We start from the raw sequence: 23,984 nt of genomic DNA on the forward strand, positions 1-23,984 counted from the left end.
TTCAATCCTTGAGGGGGTCTTTGACTGGGTGGACATGAGTTCAAAGGTTTTGAAAGAAATGTGCAGAGGGGCAGTGGAGCCATTAAATGACTGATCTCCAACGGTGCAATGAGGAACCAACAGTACCCAAAGTCCGAAGAAAATGTGCAGCACTAGAGAAGACTGCCCAGAGAGGGTAGCTCTTTGGTATTTTCATGCCAAACCTGATTTTTGAGTTGCAGAAAAAGAAAGAGAAAATACAAAAATCTCACAGACTTTGGAGGTGAAATTGGACTTGGTTGTGTCTGTTTTCCAGGAGGAAAACAGGGACGGGGAGGCTCAATGTGCGGGGGTGACTTCCCACATCAGAACAGCGTTTGAAAAATGTCCAAAGCCATATTGGGCTGGTTACCTACTCTACACGTGGCCTAACCGGGATAACAGCTATCCCGCAGCATATTAAAATAAAGTAAAACAGTGCTATTGTAGTTGTTGCTACAATGTCGCTTGAGAGTTCATAAATATTTGGTGAGAGTAAAACTCTCATCTGTAGCACAAGATTGAACTGCAATTTTAAATTCATTGATAATTGCTATTTATTGTCTATAAAGATCATGAATTTTCTTTCAAGATTGCTTTTACCATATATTTGTGTTGTCATTTTAAGATGAGAATACTACCATGTAACAGAGGACTAAAAAGGTTATTGATTTTATGATTTAAGGCCCATAGGAGTTCTAAATTTGTGACATTAAACTTGCAGTATTACCAGTTTTTTTTTACACTAAAACTCATTATCTTGTACACTATAAAGCTTTACTGTACCCCTTGGAGCGAGTCTCAAATGTTGGCTAAAATGCATCATGTGACATAAAACAGATTTCACTCTGATCTCTGGACTTACTGGATAGCCTTTAGTAGTTGACATTACAAAGTAAAAGCAACAGACATTGTAACAATCTCCCAATCAAACAAAAACAGTGGCTTCTGATATCCAGTTGATGTTTTGCAGTCTGTAGGATTAATACTGGATTGTTTTCCTGTTATCCTGAAACATACCTGAAGGTGGATTAACTGCAGGTTTCCAAATACAGCATTAAAATATTTACCCTTGGGCTGGGGATGAATATGATAAAGTGTTTTATAATCTTTGTACATACTTGTTTTAAACCATTTCCTGGAGAAGGATTTATGTACATATTCACTAAAACTGATGCAAATATTATTGATCTGCTTCATTCTAATTGTTTATTAATCGTTGTATTTCTTTTCCATTTAAAATATATCCTCTGTTAGGTCATCATCAATATAATAGAGGAAAATGATGAAAAACCTGTTTGTGTTCCACTTACATACAAAGCAACTATTCTTGATAATATTGCTGTTGGAACTAATATTAATAGTTTCAGATTGAGTTGCCAAGACAGAGATTCCCTGAACAATGAGATGCGGTTTGAGATTGTATCAGGTATGTTTATTAAATCTCATATACTATAAAACATAAATATTCATAGCAGGGTGACATGCAGAATTTTTCATATCAAATATTCATAGAAAATGGGCTGAATGGCCTCATTCTGTACTGTAAATGACTCTGACTCTAAACATGAGAAAGGAAATTTACAACAACGCTTGTTGTTGTGTATCTAGTTTCACATCTAAATAGGGCTGAAACTAGCATTTTTCTTGTTGATAGTTTTGGAGAAAATTTTACAGTATTCCTTTTGCCTTTTTTGTCAGCTGTATTGCATTTTATAGAAATGAAGGTTTCGATGGACTTATGTTTTGTCATTCTGAAACTGGCGTTCACTACAACAACAACTTGCATTTATAATTTAACCTAGTAAAATGCCTTAAGGTGCTTCAGAATAATGTTATCAAACCAAATCTGACACTGAGCCACATAACGAGATTTTAAGACAGGGGACCAAAAAGCTTGGTTGAAAAGGTAGGTTTTAAGGAGTTTGTTAAATGAGGAGAGTGAGGTTGCAAGGTGGAGAGGTTTAGGGAGGAAATTCCAGAGCTTAGGGTCTAAGCCATAAATGAGTAGAATAGGCAGGGACAAGAGAAGAAAAGATGTCTTGCATTGATGGAACTGTTGCACTTGGCGCTAAGATACATGGAACAGCAAGATGAAGCAACGCACAGTGGCGCAGTGGTTAGCACTGCAGCCTCACAGCTCCAGGGACCCGGGTTCGATTCTGGGTACTGCCTGTGTGGAGTTTGCAAGTTCTCCCTGTGACCGTGTGGGTTTTCGCCGGGTGCTCTGGTTTCCTCCCACAGCCAAAGACTTGCAGGTTGATAGGTAAATTGGCCATTGTAAATTGCCCCTAGGAATATGGGATTACTGTGGGGTTAGTATAAATGGGTGGTTGTTGGTCGGCACAGACTCAGTGGGCTGAAGGGCCTGTTTCAGTGCTGTATCTCTAAATAAAATAAAAATGTCATGCTTATCAAGGTGTGACAAAAATGGTAGCATTATAATTTTGTCAGTGGAAGCCTTTTGAGCTTTTCCTTGTCACCATTTGTAGTTTCGATTTTGTAAGATAAATACTTATTCCGTATAACAGTTAAACCTTACTTTTTCAGAAACTGCTATGCAAATCTGTAGAACAATGCATAAAATAGCAGGAACAATACAATAAAAAAAATTGCAGATTTGTTTTTGATCTACCAAAAGGGCTTGAATAATGGCTTTTTTTTCTGTTCTAAGAAAAGCCAGTCAAGACAATAAAACTGATTTCCACTGATGCATGTTTTTGCATAAACAAAAACTTGGCATATACAAGTGCTAGAAACAATTAATGTTTATCACTTGGGTAATGAGCTATGACACAATCAAATCAGGATAACCCTAGGGCGGCACAGTGGCGCAGTGGTTAGCACCGCAGCCTCATAGCTCCAGCGACCTGGGTTCAATTCTGGGTCCTGCCTGTGTGGAGTTTGCAAGTTCTCCCTGTGTCTGCGTGGGTTTCCTCCAGGTGCTCCGGTTTCCTCCCACAGCCAAAAGACTTGCAGGTTGATAGGTGAATTGGCCATTATAAATTACCACTAGTATAGGTAGGTGGTAGGGAAATATAGGGACAGGTGGGGATGTGGTAGGAATATGGGATTAGTGTAGGATTAGTATAAATGGGTGGTTGATGGTCGGCACAGACTCGGTGGGCCGAAGGGCCTGTTTCAGTGCTGTATATCTAAATCATAAATCTAAATCTAACATAAATAGCAGTTGTCAAGCACAAAAGATGGCCAATTGCATGGCATACTTTCATATGCGTGTTGTGGAGTTTGCCATCCATTGTTCAAATAAAGTGCCTTGGTTTTGCAGACTGAATTCTCAGATGCAAGACTGTATTTTAAAGAGATTCACCCATGTTAGAATACAACACTTTTGATGTACCTGTTAGTTGCTATTTTAGCCTAAGTGTGACAGATGCAGAGGAAAGCTGCAGCTTCATAGGAACATGAATGAGCCATTCAGCTCCTTGAGGCTGTTCCCTCATTCAAAGAGATCATGACTGATCTGTGACTTAACTCCATCCACCCGCTTTGGTTCCATATTCTTTCAGACCCTTGTCTAGCAAAAATTATTGATCTGAGATTTAAAATTATAAATTTAACCAGTATCTCCTGATTTTTGTAGGAGAGAGTTCCACACTTCTACCACCTTTTGCACGTTTCCTAACTTCTTCCCTGAATGGCCTGGCTCTGATTTTAAGGTTATGTCTCCTCATCCCTAGACTCTCTCACCAGCAGAAAACATTTCTCTCTATCTACCTTATCAACTCCTTTCAAGATCCTAAAAACCTCAATCATATCACCCCTTAAACATCTAAATTCCAGGGAATACAAGCCTAGTCTTTCTGTCATCCCTCCTCATAATCTAACCCTTGGGGCCCTGATAGCATTCTGGTGAATCTATGCTACACTACTTCCAAGACCAGTATATCCTTTCTAAGGTGCAGTGTTCAGAACTGTGCACACTACTCCAGATGTGGTCTAAACGGAATTTACACAGAAAATGCTGGAAATACTCAGCAGGTCAGGCAGTATCTTCTTCTTCTTCTTTGTCCTCCTTGTCTTGAGAGACAATGGGTAAGCGCCTAGAGGTGTTCAGTGGTTTGTGAAGCAGCGCCTGGAGTGGCTAGAAAAGCCAATTCTAGAGTGACAGACTCTTCCACAGGCGCTGCAGATAAAATTGGTTGTTGGGGCTGTTACACAGTTGGCTCTCTCCTTGTGCTTCTGTCTTTTTTCCTGCCAACAGCTAAGTCTCTTCTCTTCGACTCGCCACTCTTTAGACCCACCTTTATGGCTATCTGTCAGTTTTGGCGATCACTGGCAACTGACTCCCACGACTTGCAATCAACATCACAGGACTTCATGTCATGTTTGCAGATGTCTTTAAAGCGGAGACATGGACGGCAGTATCTATGGAGAGAACAACAGAGTTAATGTTTCAGGTTGATGACCTTTCATCAGAACTGGCAAAAGTTAGAAATGTAATAGGTTTTGAGCAAGTGAAAGGGGTGGAGGAAGAAAAACAAAAGGGAAGGACTGTGTTGGGGTGGAGGGCAGGAGAGATTAAATGTGAAATTGAATTTTGGCTGTTACCTGATCAAATATAAGAAAGGAGATACAAAGTAATGACAGTGTATTACTGTTTGATTCACTGCCACTTCTATTCTATGAATGCCCACCTTGAAGATGTTCTGCTCTTCTTTCTAATGGGATTTCCATTTGCCTTGTTCACCTTCATTGCTTTTGATTTCCCTTCTTGTATTTGATCAGGTAACTGTCAAAACTCGTTTTCACATTTAATCTCTCCTGCTGTCCACCCTTTCCTTTTGTTCTCCTACCCCCTCCCCCTTTCATTGCTCAAAACCTATTATATTTCGAACTTTTGACAACTCTGATAAAAAGTCGCAGAGCTGCAACGTTAACTCTGTGTTTCTCTCCACAAATGCTGCCTGACCTGCTGAGCATTTCCAGCATTTTCTGTTTTTATTTCAGATTTTCAACATCTGCAGTATTTTGTTTCTGTCAAAACAGAGCTAGGTATAGCTGCAGCATAACCTCCTCCTCCTAATATTCAAGCCTTCTGGTTATAAAGGCGAATGGATTTTTGATTATTTTTTGTAGCTGAATGCTACATTTTAGTGATCTTCATATGTAAGATGTTTACAAAATTCTCACAAGTATTTGTATTTGGCAAGAACTGGGCAATTACTCCAATTCTGTGAAGCATTCATCTATCTTTTTTTGAAAGATTTGCAAAGAAATCCAATCAAAAGAACTCAAACGAAGAGTTTACACAGCAGGTGGATCAATATCTGTAAAGGTAAAAGACAGTATTACAGGTATAGCTATCATCAGAACTTCTGATAAAGGGTTATACACCTGAAAGTTTAAGTTAGCTTTCTCTCCACAGGTGTTGACTGACCTACTGTGTATTTCCAGCATTCTCTGTTTTTATTTTGGATGTCCAATATTGGCAGATTTTTCTCTTTTATTTCAACTGCTGAGTTTGTCCATGCTATTTTGTCTGACTGTGAAAACTCACCATTACTGCTTGCATCTGTGAATTAGTAGCTGTTTGGTGGCTTACAAAAGTGTTATGTAATCCAGAGAAAATAAATGAGTCTCTTGTTCACCTGGGGCTCTGTACCCCAGTTACTTTCTGTACATTGGATACATTTTGCATTGGACTTGAGTAAAAGCCTGATTCATAACAGTTGAGAGCATAGTTCTAGCCAAATCATTTTGTCCTTACTATTGGATGTTTCTGGGCCTGCTCTGATCTTTACTGGGGACCTATATATCGTAGGTTTAAGAAGTCCAACTTTCTACACTCAGCCAAGGATTTTAGGGTTAAACCAGCCCAATATTCCAGGATTGGCCTGCTCAGTATCGGTGAACACAGAATCCGAAATAAAAACAGAGAATGCTGGAAATACACAGTAGGTCAGTCAACACCTGTGGAGAGAAAGCTAACTTAAACTTTCAGGTGTATAACCCTTTATCAGAAGTTCTGATGATAGCTATACCTGTAAAACTGTCTTTTACCTTTACAGATATTGATCCACCTGCTGTGTAAACTCTTCGTTTGAGTTCTTTTGATTGGATTTCTTTGCAAATCTTTCAAAAAAAGATAGATGAATGCTTCACAGAATTGGAGTAATTGCCCAGTTCTTGCCAAATACAAATACTTGTGAGAATTTTGTAAACATCTTACATATGAAGATTACTAAAATGTAGCATTCAGCTACAAAAAATAATCAAAAATCCATTCGCCTTTATAACCAGAAGGCTTGAATATTAGGAGGAGGAGGTTATGCTGCAGCTATACCTAGCTCCGTTTCAACAAAAGCAAAACACACCAAAGACCATGAGGGATGATTTTAGTTCACTGCGCTGGCAGGAACGAGGAGGTAGTGACCCTAAAATCAGAGTGCTGCACTTAGTTCCTCATTTTTCCTCTGATCCCATTTGCCACCATTTTCATTGAGGCCTTCACAAGAGCAGCCCAAGCACCCATCTGAAGCAGGGCCTAATGCCATTTAATTCATCAAAGTGATAGTAGCATACAGCATCGGACCTGCCCAACACTACTTAATGGTATGGGCATGAAATGGCAATTGGACCCTACATTAGAAGCACTTAGTTCATTGATATCTGTGTGCAGTTGACCTAGCTGGATTTCTTCAGGATTCTTTGCATTGGAATTTGATGTATTTCACTATTATTCTTCTTCACTATGAAGAAGCACAGAGATCAAGATAAGAATTATTGCTGGGTACTCTAGTGTGGTTGGAGGAAGACAAACAATGGAAGCAACAGGAACAGCAGCAACAGCAGGCCTAGATGGAGGTTGGCCCTTCACTCATTATGGTCCTCTCTGTCATTGTGAGCCAGAAAGAGAGGGAAAAAGTTATTGAGTTGCTGTTGAAAAGTGTTGTGCAGATGTATGGGTCAGCTATGTACCATGCACATGCTGAGAGGGAGAAATAGCATGTTGCAAGCAGGATGGGGAAGTGTTCACATGTAAGAAAATGGCTCCACTGTGAAATAGGAAAGTTTGGAAGGGATGGAGTGAATGTTGGTGCTTCAACAGAGTGAAGTACTTCACAGTTGCTACCAGAATGCAGTTTGTGCCTATTATAAGAACAATGACAATAGATGAGTAGATGACTGGAATGATAAGGAGAGTTGGTGCAATGTCCCCTTGTGAAACATGTGGTGTGAAGGGCAATAGGGGTGTGGTGCTGGAGGGGTAAATGTCCAGTGGCCAGTTTAATGCAGAGCAATCGAGATAGGAAGACCAGAAGCTCACCCTTGCCATCTGGGCAAGGTCACTGAAGTGCTTCCATCACTGAACTCACATCCTGCAGGTGGTAGTGTGGGAGTTGACATTGTCTTCCACCTCCCTCTAAGCCTACTGCAATGCTTTTATGGGCATTTTCCTGCCATCTGGGAGAAATAGGACCTGCCTGCATGCTCTTCTGCTCCCTTAACACCTCCACCGCTGTTTTAGAGAAGTGAGATACTCTTGCATAAGACATGTCGATGAATCCTCCCGGAGGCAGCAGTGAATTAAACTGAGTAGAATGACATCTTGCTTTAACAGATACAATTACTCTTTTAATGGGTAACAAGCTTAACAGAAATCCCGCCCTCCGAATGAGTGGGTTGGCCATCATTACTGAAAAGATGTGGGAAGCCTCCCAAATGAAATTTAAATGAGGCCCAACCATGAAAATGGTGCAGGCCCCAGACAGATGACACTGGACAGCTACATCTCTTGTAGTTAGGGGAGGCAGTGGCATAGTGGTAATGCCACTGGACTAGTAATCCAGAGCCCAGGTCAATGCTCTGGGGACACAGGTTTGAATCCCACCAAGGTAGATGGTGAAATTTGAATTCAATTAATAAATCTGAAATTAGTCTAATGGTGACCATGAAACCATTGTCAATTGTTGTAAAAACCCATCTGGCTCACTAATGTCCTTTAGAGAAGGAGATCTGCTGCCCTTACCTGGTCTGGCCTACATATGACTCCAGGCTCAAAACAATGTGGTTGTCTCTTAAATGGCCGAGTAAGCCACTCAGTTCAAGGGCAATTAGAAATGGGCAATAAATGCTGGCCTAGCCAGTGGCACACACATCCCACAAACAAATACATAAAAAGTTAAAATAAACCTTGATTTGTCTGAATATAGCAACAGGGAATTCCCAAGTCAGCCCTTGTGAGGTGGCAGAGGCTGGAGGGGTTTGCCTCTCCCCTTATTGAGCCAATCTGGGTAACAGTCTGAAAGGCCACAGAGAGTTTGCTAGGCCTCACAGTCTCTGCAGATCCAAGCTGGTGCCTGATAAGCTTATCCACCAGGGAATTAATCTGCCCAGCAATATATAGGCCAGTGCAACTGTCATTGCCCTCCTGCCCAGAAGAAAGCTCAGAGTTTTCTTTTTCTTTTTTCATGGGATGTGGGCATTGCTAGCAAGGCCAGCATTTTTTGTCCATCCCTAATTGCCTTGACAACTGAGTGGCATGCTAGGCCATTTCAGAGGGTAGTTAAGGGTCAACCACTGTGGATCAGAAGTCACATGTAGACCAGACCAGCAGATTTCCTTTCCTAAAGGGCATTAGTGAACCAGATGGGTTTTCACAACAATCAATGATAGTTTCATGGCACCATGACTGAGATGAGCTTTCAATTTCAGATACTTTATTAACTGAACTTATTAATTAATTGAATTTTTAAATTCCACCACCAGCATTAGCCTAGCGCTCTACATTAATAATCCAGTGACATTACCACTACATCACCTCTCCACCAATGCAAACTAACAACTTAGTCCTAGTGCTCTGCTAAGTGCAATGCCCAAACTTATAAGACTCACCCCTTTCACTATCTGAAAGACCTTGACGACTCTTGACCTGGCCAAATCCCAAGGATCATTGCCAAATGCTCCTAACCTGACCAAGCAATATGTGGTTGTAATATGTGCAGTTTATCATACGAACATACGAATTAGGAACAGGAGTAGGCCACTCGACCCCTCGAGCCTGCTCCACCATTCAATAAGTTCATGGCTGAACTGATTACTCCACATTTCCACCTACCCCCGATAACCATCCACCCCTTGTTTATCAAGAATCTATCTGCCTCTGCCTTAAAAATATTCAAAGACTCTGCTTCCACTGCCTTTTAAGGAAGAGAATTCCAAAGACTCACGACCCTCTGAGAGAAAAAATTTCTCCTCAACTTTTTCTTAAATGGGCAACCCCTTATTTTTAAACAGTGACCCCTAGTTCGAGATTCTCCCACAAGGGGAAACATCCTTACCACATCCACCCTGTCAAGACCCCTCAGGATTTTATATGTTTCAATCAAGTCGCCTCTTACTCTTCTAAGTTCCAGTGGATACAAGCCTAGCCTGTCCAATCTCTCCTTGTAAGACAGCCCACCCATTCCAGGTATTAGCCTAGTAAACCTTCTCTGTACTGCCTCCAATGCATTTACATCCTTCCTTAAATAAGGAGACCAGTACTGTACACAGTATTCCAGATGTGGTCTCACCAATGCCCTGTATAGCTGAAGCATAACCTCCCTACTTTTGTATTCAATTCCCCTTGCAATAAACGATAACATTCTATTAGCTTTCCTAATTATGTTCTGTACCTGCATACTAACCTTTAGCAATTCATGCACTAGGACACCCAGATCCCTCTGCATCTCAGAGCTCTGCAATCTCTCACCATTTAGATAATATGCTTCTTTTTTATTCTTCCTGCCAAAGTGGACAAGTTCACACTTTCCCACATTATACTCCATTTTCCAGGTCTTTGCCCACTCACTTAACCTATCTAGATCCCTTTGTAGCCTCCTTATGTCCTCTTCACAAGTTACTTTCCTACCTATCTTAGTGTCGTCAGCAAATTTGGCAACCATACCTTCGGTCCTTTCATCTAAGTCATTTATATAAATTGTAAAAAGTTGAGGCCCTAGCACAGATCCCTGTGGCACACCACTCGTTACATCGTTATCAATTACCATAACATTTAACTAATTAATTTCTAAATGTAATGTGACAAATTTTATAGCAACTTTGCAAATTACTTTGTATGAACTTAGATCACAGTAACTTTGAGGGCTTTTAAGATGAGTGTCAGAAAACTAAATTATTACAAATGCGACCATTGTTTTCCATTGATTTTCTTCTATACAACAGATTAGCAGTCAATTTTAAATGGAAAAGTCATATCATGTCAAAATTATGTAATTTTATCAAGCTAACAGTTTCCAGTTAGTTTATTGCAATGAGCTCTCCTTTCTTGAAATGAATCCCCCACATCTATATCTTGTTTGTAACTTTGGACTATATTTTTAGTCCTCACTGGGGCTGGAAACAGAGGCAGGTGGGTGTGGAATTTTTCACCACAGGCCTGTTTGCTGGTTCCCCAGCTCCAAGCCACCCCCCGGCCATTTTCCCTGAGGTGAGTTGGGGGGCGGCGGGGAGGGAGGGTGGGTGGTGGGGGGTGGGGGCGACCAAAAGTGATGGGTAATCAACTGAGCTGCTTAAGGGCCTATTAAAACCTGCTTGCTGTGGTTGACTGCGATTTTCCAGACAACCTCCAGGTCCTCACAGGTGGCAGGAGACAGTGAAGCTGCCTGGAGGATACCACTTGGCAGCAGACCAGTGTTCCAGACAGAATTAGAGGCCCCCTCTGTCCGCCTGGGTTCAGCAGCAGCCGCAGGCTGCGTGTGGAGGGGCTCCCCCAATTACAGTGGTGTCCAGCTGGAAAGGCCTTTGTTACTCTAAATTTGAAAAAGGTGGAGAGAGGAGTAGAGGTGCCCTATCCCTCACGTGAATGGCATTCTGCTGGTGCTTTCAAGTTGGAGAGCCTCCTATTGGCCCTCCAGCTTCAAGAGTGAGCCCACTGTCCTTAATTGGACAGTGAACCCAGCTTCTGGTTATTAGTTGGCCAATTCAGGGAAAAGCACAGATGAGTAACTGTGTCCCACACAATGCAGGCTCCTGATCCCCATTTGAACCTGACGATGGGGTCCTGAAGCCTGTTGAAAAATCCTGCCCTTTGTTTCTTTTACTATCATTATAATTACAAATTTCCATTATGATGAAAATTATATTTATCTGTGAATTGACTTTGCACCATGTTACCTTATTTCAATTCATTTTATTTACAGGAAATGTGAACAATCATTTTGGTTTTGACCCCATCCGTGGATCTCATGCTCCTAAGCTGATAATCAATGCTCCATTTGACTTTGAGAGAAAAGCAGATGTTCAGCAGCAGTATCATCTCATTGTCAACATCATTGATGACAATATTAAGAAGGTTAAGCCAAGGACAGGAACTGTAGTGATTGACATTACTGTGGTTCAGACAAGAACAACTGCTCCAACGACAACATCCTTTTATGTGAGTGCTTCATTTAATGATACAGCATATTATTAGTTAATCTTCAAATTAGTATTACAAACTATTCCAGCAATAGCAGACATTTAATACAAGGCAGAAAGCTATTAATTAGGGAACAGTCAGACTTTTATCGAACTTTTGCTGCACTTGGGAAATGCTCATTCAGATGTGAGTTAAAATATTGTGTGTATAATCTCCTCAACAGCAAAGTGTACTGCTCGCTGTACTATGGAGTCATAGAGAGGAGGAATATCCCAGGTTCAAATGTCGGGCTTTGTGTTGAGTTCGCTAGCTGAGAGCAGCAGTTGGGGTACGACTACTACTGACCTCACCTCTCATCAAGGAAGGGGAAAGATCGGATAGAGATCCCACTCTCGTGCCTCAATCCTCCATTTTCTAGTGATATTGGTAAAGTTCTGTTACGGAAGCCCTGTCTGCTGCAAGGATGTCCCCTTAACCCTGAAAGAGTTTCTGGGATCCAGGTTATTTGACCAATTTTAGTGGGCTGTCCATTGTGGAGGCAGGAGCCAGATTGGGTGGAGCTTGGAAGCCTCAGAGCTCACCTACAACATAGAATGGGCAGAGTCCCTTGTGCTGCCAGTTTAAAAAAGGTTTTCAATATTTTCTTTAAAAAGGTACCAATGCAATTGCACATCCCCCCACCGGCTTCCACCCAGCCCAGACCAGACCTGCCAGCTGGCTACACATGGGAGCCAGGCGATTTTCCAGCCTCCCTGACCAGGGAACTGCAGTAGGTTGCCCATTTGGCTCGAGCCTCAGGATGGCATGGAGCAGTCACTGCACCAACTCTGTGCCAATTCTATATGCAGAAAGGAATTTCTCCCCACCCAAGTTAACCTAAGTAGTGGCCTACATTACTGCTTTGGTTCTTCACCTAAAAAGAAAAAAAAAGAAAAACTGGCATTTGTATAGTGCTTTTCACAACCACTGGATGTCACAGCCAATGAAGTACTTTTTTTTTGAAGTGTAGTCACTGTTGTAATAAAAAGGCAGAACCTTGCAATTAGATTGCACATTCATGAATTCGCCTTTTCTCATAACAATCTCAAGGTAATGAATTTCCTGTCTTGTTTGTACAGAAGAGAAAAGGACTGGCCATTATTAACACTGCTGTGAATACTTACAACCGTGCTGACTGGTATGTCCCCTTTATCGTTACACTGCTGGCAATCCTATTGGCTTTTATCTTTGCCCTGGGTCTGTACATAATCTTGAAATACACTAAATGTGTAGAAAGCTGCCAGAAGGCATGTACTAGAAAGCCGAAACCACAACCACCAAAAAAGTAAGTCCTTTATAATTAAATATGATGAAGCTGTTTTAGGTTTAAGATATTGTAAATTGGGAGATTTGTATTCATACTAATTTTAGAAATTTGTTTCATTTGGAGTTAGCTTTGTACAAATATTAAAGCTATCAGGGACTAAATTCGATAGCCCCCATAAATGGGTGCCAGGATCGTGAAGCGTGATTAATCCATGCCCATGATTGCCAATTTCATACTGCCTGCTCATTTGAATGATCTCTGTGTCTAGCCAACACTAACCATGCTGTTTGTTGGCTGGACGTATCAGCAGGGGGGCCATGTGTGGCTAGAACCACTTAAAGCGAGCCTGCACTGCTTAAAGCTAGCTTGCGCCACCTAAAGGGTGTGATTGGAGCAAGTGCTGGGACTTGTGGTTGAAGAGAATCTGATCTGGGAAAGAGTGAGGAATAGCACAAGAGGGGAGAGAGAGAGGACACCAAGATTTTCGGATGCTGCACTGATTTTGTTAGAAGAGGTGGAAAGGAGAAGAGATGTCCTGTATCCGCAGGGGGCCAGGAGGCTCTTCAGACATACTAGCAAACGGCAGTGGAAGCAGATAGTCGTGGCGGTCAGTGCAAGGAATCAAGCCTCAAGGACCTGGATGGAATACCACAAGAAGTTCAATGACCTCACATAAGTTGTCAAGCTCAGTGAATGTAGCTTCTAATGCCATATCGTACCAGCTGTGCCACTAGACTCGGCAATGGCTCAAATCACCACACCCCCATCACTTACCTACCAACAATTTCTATCTATCCAGACGCAGACCTAACATTCATATATTTCACCTCACCCGCACACACTGCCAGCTATTCAGCCATGAATGCCACAACAGCCAAGCAAATTGCATGACCTGCCGGACTGAAAACATCAATGCAAGCTCGAGGGACAGCATCTCATTTACTGATTAGGCACACTACAGCCTGTCGGACTGAACACTGAGTTCAATCATTTCAGAGCATGACGGGCCCCCCATTTTACTTTTATTTTTAGTTATTTTTTTCTTTTTTCTTTTTAAAATTTTTTTTGTGTGTTTATTTTGTCTTAGTTTGTTCAGTTTGCCTACGCACTTTTTTATGTTTGTGCTTGTGGCTGTTCAGTTTTCAGTCCATTAACACCCTATCTATATTAATGCTTTGACTTTCAACACACCATTAACGTATTGTTTGCCTTTGCTCCATGACCTTCTGGTCGGTTATTCTCTGTGACCTTGTCCTATGTACACCGTCTCCTTTGTTATCTCTTGCCCCACCCCCGCTTTACTTGCTTAAATCCTTTCACATTTCTAATATGTGCTAGTTCTGAAGAAGGGCCACTGACCTGAAACGTTAACTCTGCTTCTCTCTCCACAGATGCTGCCAGACCTGCTGAGTATTTCCAGCATTTCTTGTTTTTATTTCAGATTTCCAGCATCTGCAGTATTTTGCTTTTATTATGCATGACGCTCACTGCACATTTCTTTCTTTCTTGTAACACAAGTTGGTGCACGACTGGAGGCAGCAGGAGCTAACCAGAGGGATAGGTGCGTCTATATACCCTGATCCCCATCTAGGAGATGGTGCTGGTCATTTCTGGGATGCCCGTTGCTGATGGTGGGGCTGCAACCATTGAAGATGTGGATATTCTCATACCTAATCCTGCTTTTCACATGCTAGTTCCCCCTCATCCCACACTCTCTTCTGATTTACAAGCTGCAGATGGTGTAAACATGCGTCTTTCCCCCCCTCTGCACCACAACATTACCCCTGTGTCTTCTACCTTTCAGATACCCAAAAGGAACAACATGGCCAGGCAGTAGAGGAACATCAGAAAGAGAGTGATGATGAAGACACAGTACTGTCACATGATTTCACACTCACAGCCACCAGCTCAGATACTAGCACTAGATGTATCTTAGAGGATAGCACAGAGGTGGAATCTGCATGTGGTGAGACACTGGGCACAAGTGGGCTGCAGCCAGGGCAGGGTCAAGGATAACGCAGATGCCAACTCACCGGAGGGTGGGGTTGCACCTGGTTTCTGCTGCAGAGGACTCAGGTGAGGGCTTTGATGGGACGGCATACAGAAGGACGCTGATAGCTACGGACAGCAAAATGATTGGTCCATTAGGAAGCCTACCAGAAAGCCTATGATCAACGTCAAGAAGCATGGAGAAGTCCAGTTCAACTTAGCAAAGGGTTTTGCACAGAACTTAGAGCCCATCCTTTCCAGTGTTTAATTGGTGGTCAGCTCCATTTGCATACTTGTGGACCCAACCTTGGTGCAGCGTCTGATAGCTGCTGTTGCAGGTTCTATTGCAGCATAAACAGCAGCCACCCAACATCTGGGTGTTGCAGTGGAATCTTAGCTGCCATGCAAGCTCAGACAGCTGCCATTATGGCTGCGGATCTCAGTGTTCATAGTGATATACAGGCTTTCAGAGCAGTCCAACAATTTGTCTTCCAACAGACTACTAGGATTGCTGAGGCACATTCCAGGGAGTGGTAGTGGCTCCATGGAGCACTAACCTGCTGTTGTCTCTCAAAAAGCCAGCATTTGTCCTCTCACCCCTGACACTATGCCAGTGCATTTATTGTTGCCTGTCAGCCAGTCAACCTGGACTGCTGACGCCCATGCCAATGTGGTGCAGTCCACTGCCAGGCCTTCTAGACCCAGAACTGTTACAGAGTGACCTGCAGGCCATCTGCAGTCTCCCCCACTGAAAATCTACAACCGACATCAGCCATGCAGCAGCCATAAAGGTAACACTGTGCAGGAGCACTAGGACAGGTAAAGGTACATGCAAGAGAGGCATTAAGGGATTACACAGGGGTTATTAGTTGAGCTTCATATGCAATATTGCATGATTTGATTTATAAATTTGGTTTGGAATGTTTATTTTGTGGTGGCTTTTATTTTTGCATTGTAGCCAAGTGGACACTGTGATGGTCAATAACAGAGGAAAGGTAAGGTGTGGGGCTGTTGGTGACTGCGGAATCACACTTGGATAAGGTCTTCACGGACAACCTGGATGGAAAGGAGCTCTCGAGTTTGCATCCTCCCCCTTCTCCTTCTCCTCATGATCCTGCTCTTTAGCTACTTGCTGAATAGCTGGTGACAAAGGCCATGATGCCAGTGATGCTGAGGTTATGCAGCCTGCAGCAGACCACCACAAATCTTGACATGTACTCTGCTGAGTACTGCAGGGCTCCTGCAGAGCACTCCGAGCAGCAGAAGGAAAATACTTTGGATGCTGGAAATCAGAAATAAAAACAGAAAATGCTGGAAATACTCAGCAGGCCTGGCAGCACTTGTGGAGAGAGAAACAGAGTTAATGGGCTGGATTTTGTTCCCCCCCCCAGGCGTTTTTTGGGGGGTGCCTGAAGATGGCTCCAGATGAGGCCCGCCACAGACCTTGATGCCGTGAGGGCCTGGCCCGATCCTCCTGGCAGCGACGAGGCTTGGTGACGGCCCCCTGCCGCTGGGCGACGGGACCTCATTTAAAATATTAAAATCAATAGAATGAATACGTTTAAATAGACTTACCTCTGATCTTGAGGGCTCACGGCAGATGGCACACCTGGACCTTCAAATCCCCGTCCAGGGAAACGTGGCGCCACACTGGTGGAGAGGGGGATGGAGGTGAGATTTTCAGTGCGGTGTGGGGGTGGGGAGGAGCGGGTAGTGGGGGAACGGGGTCAAATAAACGTAATGGGTGCAGGGGATGGTGGGAAGGGTTGACCTTTAAACTTTGTGCAATTTGGTGGGGGGAAGGTCAGGTGTAAAAGGTAAGTGTTTAGTGGGGGAAAGGGCAAATAGTTACTGTAATTATTATTGGGGGGGGATCGGAAAGGGGTGTGATACATTTATTTATTTAGTTTTGGGTGGGGTTACTTCTTTAAAAATTTATATGTGCCAGCAGGGCTGGCTGTCTTTTAAAAATGGCGTCAATGCCTGCGCACAAACAGCTGATGCTATTGCCGGGGACGGACAACCCGCCCCCTCCACCTGATTTGGAGAGGTGGGGGGAGCGGGCTGTCCCAGCCATTTAAATGAGTCACCGCGCAGGAGATTGGCAGCGAGCTCTTAAGATCCAGCCTAATATTTCCAGTTGATGACCTGCCATTAGAACTGTTGCCCTGGTGGCTCAAATGCAGCTGGCACAGTGGACTGCCACAGAATGAAGGCATCAGGACTGCTGTCCAAATACTGGGCATTGACTTGCATGAGTCGTCGCCTATGGTCACACACCAGCTGGTCGTTAAAGGAGTGGAATCCTTTGCAGTTCTGATACATAGCAGAGTTGACGTGCAGTACATGCAAAGCGATGTGTATGCAATCAATGACACCCTGTACCAAAACCTGGAAGTATTGTGAACTGTGAGGAGAATAGTGAAGAGGACGCATACAGGCCGGTGGAAGGGTGGACAAGTGGCAGATGAAAATTGACGCAGAGAAGTGTGAAGTGATACATTTTGGTAGGAAGAATGAGGCGAGGCAATATAAAATAAAGGGTACAATTGCAAAAAGGGTGCAGGAACAGAGAGACCTGGGGTATATGTGCACAAATTGTTGAAGATGGTAGGGCAGGTTGAGAAAGTGTTTCAAAAGGCATACAGGATCCTGGGCTTTAGAAATAGAGGCATAGAGTACAAAAACAAGGAAATTATGATGACCTCTTATAAAACTCTTGTTCGGCCTCAACTGGAGTATTGTGTCCAATTTTGGGTACTGCACTTTAAGAAGGATGTGAAGGCTTTAGAGAGAGTGCAGAAAAGATTTACAAGAATAGTTGCAGGGATGAGGGACTTCACATACATGGATAGATTGGAGAAGTTGGGGCTGTTCTTCTTAAAACAGCGAAGGTTGAAAGGAGATTTGATGGAGGTGTTCAGAGTCATGTGGAGAGTAGACAGAGAGAAACTGTTCCCGTTGGCGGAAGGGTTGAGAACCAGAGGATACCGATTTAAGGTGATTGGCTAAAGAACCAACTGCAACATCAGGAAAAATGGTTTTACGCAGCGGATGGTTAGGATCTGGCATGCACTGCCTGAGAGTGTAGTGGAGCTTGCCTGGGGCTTACCATTGACAGAGACTGAACTAGACCAGCCACATAAATACTGTGGCTACAAGAACAGGTCATACATAGGCTGGGAATTTTGTGGCGAGTAACTCATCTCCTGACTCCCCAAAGCCTGTCCAACATCTACAAGGCACAAGTCAGGAGTGCGATGGAATACTTTCCACTTGCCTGGATGGGTGCACTCCAACAACCCTCAGAAAGCTCAACACCATCCAGGATAAAGCAGCCTACTTGATTGGCACCCCATTCATCACATTCAACATTCACTCCCTCCACCACCGACACATAGTGGTAGCAGTGTGTACCATCTACAAAATGCACTGCAGCAACTCACCTAGCCTCCTTTAACAGCATCTTCCAAACCCACAACCTCTTCCACCTAGAAGGACAAGGCTAGCAGATGTATGGAAACGACCACCACCTGCAAGTTCCCCTTCAAGCCACACACCATCCTAACTTGGAATTATATCACCGTTCCTTCACTGTCGCTGATCAAAATCCTGGAATTCCCTTCCTAAAAGCACTGTGGGTGTACTTGCACCACATGGACTGCAGCTGTTCAAGAAGGCAGCTCACCACCACCTTCTCAAGGGCAATTAGGAATGGGCAATAAATGCTGGCTGAGGCAGTGATGGCCACAACCCATGAAATGAATTAAAAAAAATACAATTGTGGCTTTCGAAGGGGAATTGGATAAGCACCTGCAGAGAAAAAAATTGCAGGGCTATGGGGAAGGGGTGGGGAAGTGGGACTAATTGAATTGCTCTTGCAGAATTGCCTTCTTCTGTGCTGCAACCATTCTATGGGCTGGATTTAGTTCTCCCCTAGGCATTGGGGTCTGTGGCGTGGGAGCCTGACGATGCCTCCAGGAGAGGGCCACCACGCACCCCGCGCAGGGAGGGCCCAGCCCGATAGTACCAGCGGCGGTGAGGCCTTGTGGTGACCCCCTCCGCCACTCGGTGACGGGACCCCCATTTGCATATTTAAATAAATGAAAATGAATGCATTAATGATACTTATGTCGCCGCCTGAGTTCCCAACCTTCGGCCCGCTGGCCGACACTCCCATGCCTTCGGATCCCCGTCCGGGGAAACAAGATGCCATGCTGGTGGGGAGGCGGGAGGAGGTAAGTTTCTCAGTGTGGGAGGAGGGGAAATGGGGTCAAAGTAATATCATTGGTGTAGGGGATGGTGGGAAGGGTTTGAGGTTAAAGTTTATGCACTTGGGGGGGGTGGGGGAAGGTCAGGTGGACATGGTAAGTGTTTTGTGGGGGGAGAGGGCAAGTAATTAAATTGCTATTGGGTGGGGTGGGAGAGGGGCAGAAGAAATGTCTTTATTTATTTTTATTTACTTGTGCTTTAAATATTTAAATTTCCCGGTAGGGCTCAAAGCTCTTTAAAAATGGTGCCAGCACCTGCGCACAGGCAGCTGACTCAATTGCTGTGATTGGGGTGGGCGGGGGTGGCCCGCACCGGCTATTTAAATGAGCCACCTCACAGAAGATTGCGGCGGCTCAGCGACATGCAGCCCACATGGGTGGGCCACCATTTTCTTCACCCACCGCCGACATCGACGGTGGGCACGAAGATTCAATCCTATGATTCTATGGGAAGCCTGCAATCCTAGCGAAGCCACGTGCTCGCTCTGGCTGCTTGTCTCTGGCAAGAGAGAATAAATTAAGTTATCTCTCTTTGAATAGAGAGCCTCAGTGACCTTCCTTATTCAACAGTAGACGGCAAACTGTGAGATGTTGCAAAGACATACGAACATATGAATTAGGAGCAGAAGTAGGCCTCCAATCTCCAACCCTATCCTGGAAGAGCCAGATGCATAAAAGTTTATCGCCACTGTCACCTTCACAGCCACTGGTAATGCAATCCTTGCACTGCTCTGAGGTTGTAGTTGCAGCTACAGCATGTTATGCTTCCGCTGGGTTGCTGGATATGCCAGAGCAATGCAGATGTCCCATTTGTATTAAATCACCAACTGGTTTATTTACAGTGCTTTAAAATGTCTCAGCACTTACACGATTTCAGTATAATGCTTTCTCAGAACACACTCTAGGTTTCAATTAGGCTTAAACAATCAAACACAGTGAATACAGATCGATGGACAGACTAATACAATCAAACCCAGATCAAGCAAACACTACCCAGCAGGTGGCAGATATCAGTGAAGACGTCCTTGGTGAAGCACAGAAGTCTTGTACATTGTTCCTCACTGAGGTTCAGGTAGGAGAATTGCTCTCTGAGCACTCTGGTCAGATATGACCTCCTGCTGAGAGTCCCTCTCCCCCTCCTCCTCCTTCTCCCTCTTCCTGCTTGTCCTGCTCTGCAAGCCCTCTGTTCATTCTCCAAGTCAAGCTGTATTCAAGGGGAATGGCCACTAATACCCCCATGTCTGGAAGCAACTGGTTTGTGCTAAAGTCTTGAAGTCAGCAAAAAGTCCTTCAGCACCTGCCACACCATTCCCTGTAAACTTTGCAATTTGAAACAACTATAGAAAGCTCCAAACACATGTAGAATCTTAGCAACAGCCAGAAGAAACTAATCTGCAACTAACCTGTAAGTAGTTGATAATCCCTTTAATAGCAGGCTCCTCCCTGCTGCTGTACTTATGTTTACTGTGAAGGTTACAAGAGGATATTGGCTGGAGTGTTGAGCTCCAAAATGGCACTGCTGGCATTCGTGTTGCACACTGGTTGATGTCACAATCTGCCTGCTCTACATACCTCCAGTGGACATTCATTCCAGGTGCACCAATAACTTCACCAATATGACGTCCCATGCAATTTGACCCACTAGTGTGTGGACGTGCCACAGGCGCTATTTTGAAACTCTAAGGGAACTCGTATCACCCAAAACACAGGTGCTAATGAGTTCAATTTCTCACCCACTCTGTTTTTTGCCTCCATCAGTGATCAATTTTTGACTTAAATTTTCTATAGTTAATGCTGGAAATCTATAAAACTAGAGAAAAGAACTTCAATGTTTTGTGATATTTCCCTTTCAATTAACTTTTTTTTGTCTTGCTACTTTTGTAGAGTGAAGATTTACCTACCAGGTAGGTTTTTTTGTTTAATTAAAATAAAACCTCAAAGTCACAATACAAACAAATCTATTTATAATGCAATTTTTTTGATAAACGTATTTTTTTTTTAAAAACAGAACCTAAGAAAGAAAAAATAGAAGTTGTAACGGTAAGTGCTAAATCTTCCAGCTGAGCAAAATTTTGTCCATTTTTTATAAAAGGTTTGATTTTACAAAATCGTGCAACTGGCAGGATGTCTGGTCTGTGAGGAATCCATATTCAGTAATGGCAGGCAATGCTTCTCACAATTTTCCCTCTATTAAACAAATTGATGCCTGATATGTGTTCAAGGCAGGCAAGGGTCCCCGCTGGGAGTGTCATTTCATAAACTTGGTCCTAATGGGTAGTAACTATTGCAGTGAAATATCCTGCAAGATACCAGATCCAGTTCACATAAAGGAGATTATGCAATTCAAAGCCGGAAATGGGGGCAGAGAGAATTATTCCTTCTATGTCCTTTCATCTCATGAAACTGGATTTGAGTCCAGCAAATCTCCTCTACTTGTGAAATGTCTCCTCAAAACTAGTAATCAGCACTCAATCAGCAATCTCACTCAGAAAGGTTGCAGGGGTAGGATGAGGAGGGAGGGAGGAGTTATAAAAATGTTAGAGTAGTGCAGTAGATGACATACTGAGGTTAGTATTAAGGCATATTATGAGGCCAGATTATGGGGTGTCATGATTGTATGTGTGGGCTTGAGTATTAGAGACTATATGGTACTTGGAAGTGAAACTGAAAGTAACTCAATGTTTGGGGGAGAAAACTCGACCTGGGGGTTGTTGTAAGGTCAGATAAGCATTTGCTGCTGTGGTGAACAGAAGTGTTTAATAAAGCTTGTTAAATCTTTGTTAAAGATAAATCTGTGAGTTCAAGTGTGATTCTTCAGCCTGAAATGTGACAGAGGGAATTTTGCATCTAGCAATGTTGACCTGGGAGGTCTTGAAACTGACACTGGGTGCCCAAAGTGTTTAACTTACAAACACAAACCTCTCTCAACTTGATTAGAGTCATAGGGCTGGATTTTAAGGACCCCTCGACGTTGGGATCCGTGGCGTGAGGGGGGCTTGAAGATGGCCCCGGATGACACCTGCCACGGACCTCGACGCTGGCAGAGCCTGATCCTCTCGGCGGCAGCGGGGCTGTGGCAGCCCCCCGCTGCTCAGCAACGGGACCACAATCATCATATGCAAATGAATAAAATGAATAGATTTGCATGTACTTACCCTTAATCTTGATGGCCCGCTGCAATCTCCAGCGTGGCTTCCAGAATCCCCGTGCTTTTGGATCCCCGTCCGGGGAAACGAGGCGCCAGACTGGTGGGGAAGGGGGAGGAGGTAGGTTTATCAGTGCGGGGGGGGGGGGGGGGGTGGGTGCGTGGGTGGTGGGGAATGGGTGTAGGGGATGGTGGGATGGGTTAAACTTTATGCAGTTTGAGGGGAAAAGGTCAGATGTTACAGGTAAGTGTTTTGGGGGGAGAAAAGGTAAATAGTTAGTTTGATTGTTGTTAGGAGGTAGGAGAGGGGCAAAAGAAATGTATTTATATAATTTTATTCAATCTGTCTTTTAAATATTTAAATAAGCTGGTAGGGCTGACAGCTCTTAAAAAATGGCGTCATCGCCTGCGCACAGGCAGCTGACGCCATTGCCGGGGATGGACAACCCACCCCCTCCACGTGCCTGGGGGTGCAGCCCGCTCTGGCTTGAGATTGCAGCAGCTCTTTGGTGTACTGCCCGCATGGGCAAGCCGCCATTTTTGGAGCTAATGGGCAGCGAGCTTATAAAATCGTGCCCATAGAATCACTGAGTCATTTACAGCACAGAAGGAGGCCAATAGGCCCATCGAGTCCATGCCGGTTCTCCATGGAGCTATGCAGTCAGTCCCACACCCCAGCTTGATCTCCATAGCCCTGCAAGTCTAGAATCAAAATAAAATGACAAAAATCCTCGCTTGAAATGGGTAATTTCCCAATATAATATAATTGATAACATCTGCCATTAGTGTTAAAAGCAATAATGCAAAGTTTTCAGTTCATAAATTTGTGCTGCAGCAGGTTTAATGTTTGGTGAAGGGTGATCTTTTCTAGCGATCAAAACGTTCCCAGCAGCCATCATGGTGGAGTTGAAGTGGAGTTTATTCCAGTTAGACTTCATGCATGTCACTGATGCAGCACAAATACCAAATAATTTCTCAGCAATTAACAATGGGTGTTGACAGGAAGACTACCTGGCAGAGTTGGCCTCATAGCGCTAAAATGCGGAAACGACTTTTTAAACTACTGCCTTTATGTTCTTAATGTAGAAAAGAGATCGTTATCTTGTCAACTCTGTTCTAACATTAGAAATTTCTCCAGCAGCTGGAAGCTGATGATCACAACTCTGCATATATTTAAGCAGCATATGTGAAACTCTTGATTTATTTTATTATTGCAATGATTGAAAGGGACTGCATAATAAAAGCTTATAGAAACAAGTAAATGTTACCAACATTTTAATCTGACTAAATGCAATCAATTTGAATTACATATAATTGTCCTTTCCCCACAGGAGGTAACTAAGTATGATACTGTTTTCGATGGGCAAGCAGTTGATCCAGGTAATGTATGATGATACTTTTTTCCAATGGAGAGAGACAAGTCTTTTTCTTGATTCACACAGATAATCTTAGGTTAAAAGCTCTGCAAAGCAGTGGTCTGGTAGCTGCAGCCTCACAGTTAAATTCACAACTCTCAAATTTTAACTTTCCAGCATCTCCTAGAGTAATTTCTATGTTGGAACATCTGGGGAAAGACAGGCAAACCGCTTTGGGATATGGTCCCTATCCATGTTACTCAAGTGTGCTTTGTGGCTGGTCAGAGAAGCAGTGGCAGTAACAGTGTTCATGGATATATCTGCGGATTGTCTTTCGCTCTGCGTTGATGAGGAGTGAATAGATATGGGGCAGAGAAGGACAATAATTGACTTTTTACAGTGAGGATAAGTAACAGTAACAGGTCCCCTAAAGTGGCATCCTATGAACATGATTCCTCATCTGTTCTGTATAGGGGACCTCTAGGGAATATTGATACATTCTCAAATTCTCAAA

The 23,984-nt window shown here is 43.5% G+C and overlaps 1 protein-coding gene across 1 annotated transcript in view; it reads left to right on the forward strand.

Moving 5' to 3' along the window:
• Positions 1-23,984, forward strand: part of LOC137380384 (cadherin-related family member 3-like) — a 99,453-nt gene that overhangs the window by 73,218 nt on the left and 2,251 nt on the right. The window contains exons 13-18 of the mRNA XM_068052313.1: positions 1,276-1,447; positions 11,187-11,422; positions 12,523-12,728; positions 20,855-20,874; positions 20,979-21,010; positions 23,447-23,495. Of these exons, the coding sequence (XP_067908414.1) occupies positions 1,276-1,447; positions 11,187-11,422; positions 12,523-12,728; positions 20,855-20,874; positions 20,979-21,010; positions 23,447-23,495 (715 nt within the window). The remainder of the gene's footprint in view (positions 1-1,275; positions 1,448-11,186; positions 11,423-12,522; positions 12,729-20,854; positions 20,875-20,978; positions 21,011-23,446; positions 23,496-23,984) is intronic.

Source organism: Heterodontus francisci, chromosome 19 (genome assembly GCF_036365525.1).
Source record: "Heterodontus francisci isolate sHetFra1 chromosome 19, sHetFra1.hap1, whole genome shotgun sequence".
Taxonomy (NCBI): Eukaryota; Metazoa; Chordata; class Chondrichthyes; order Heterodontiformes; family Heterodontidae; genus Heterodontus; species Heterodontus francisci.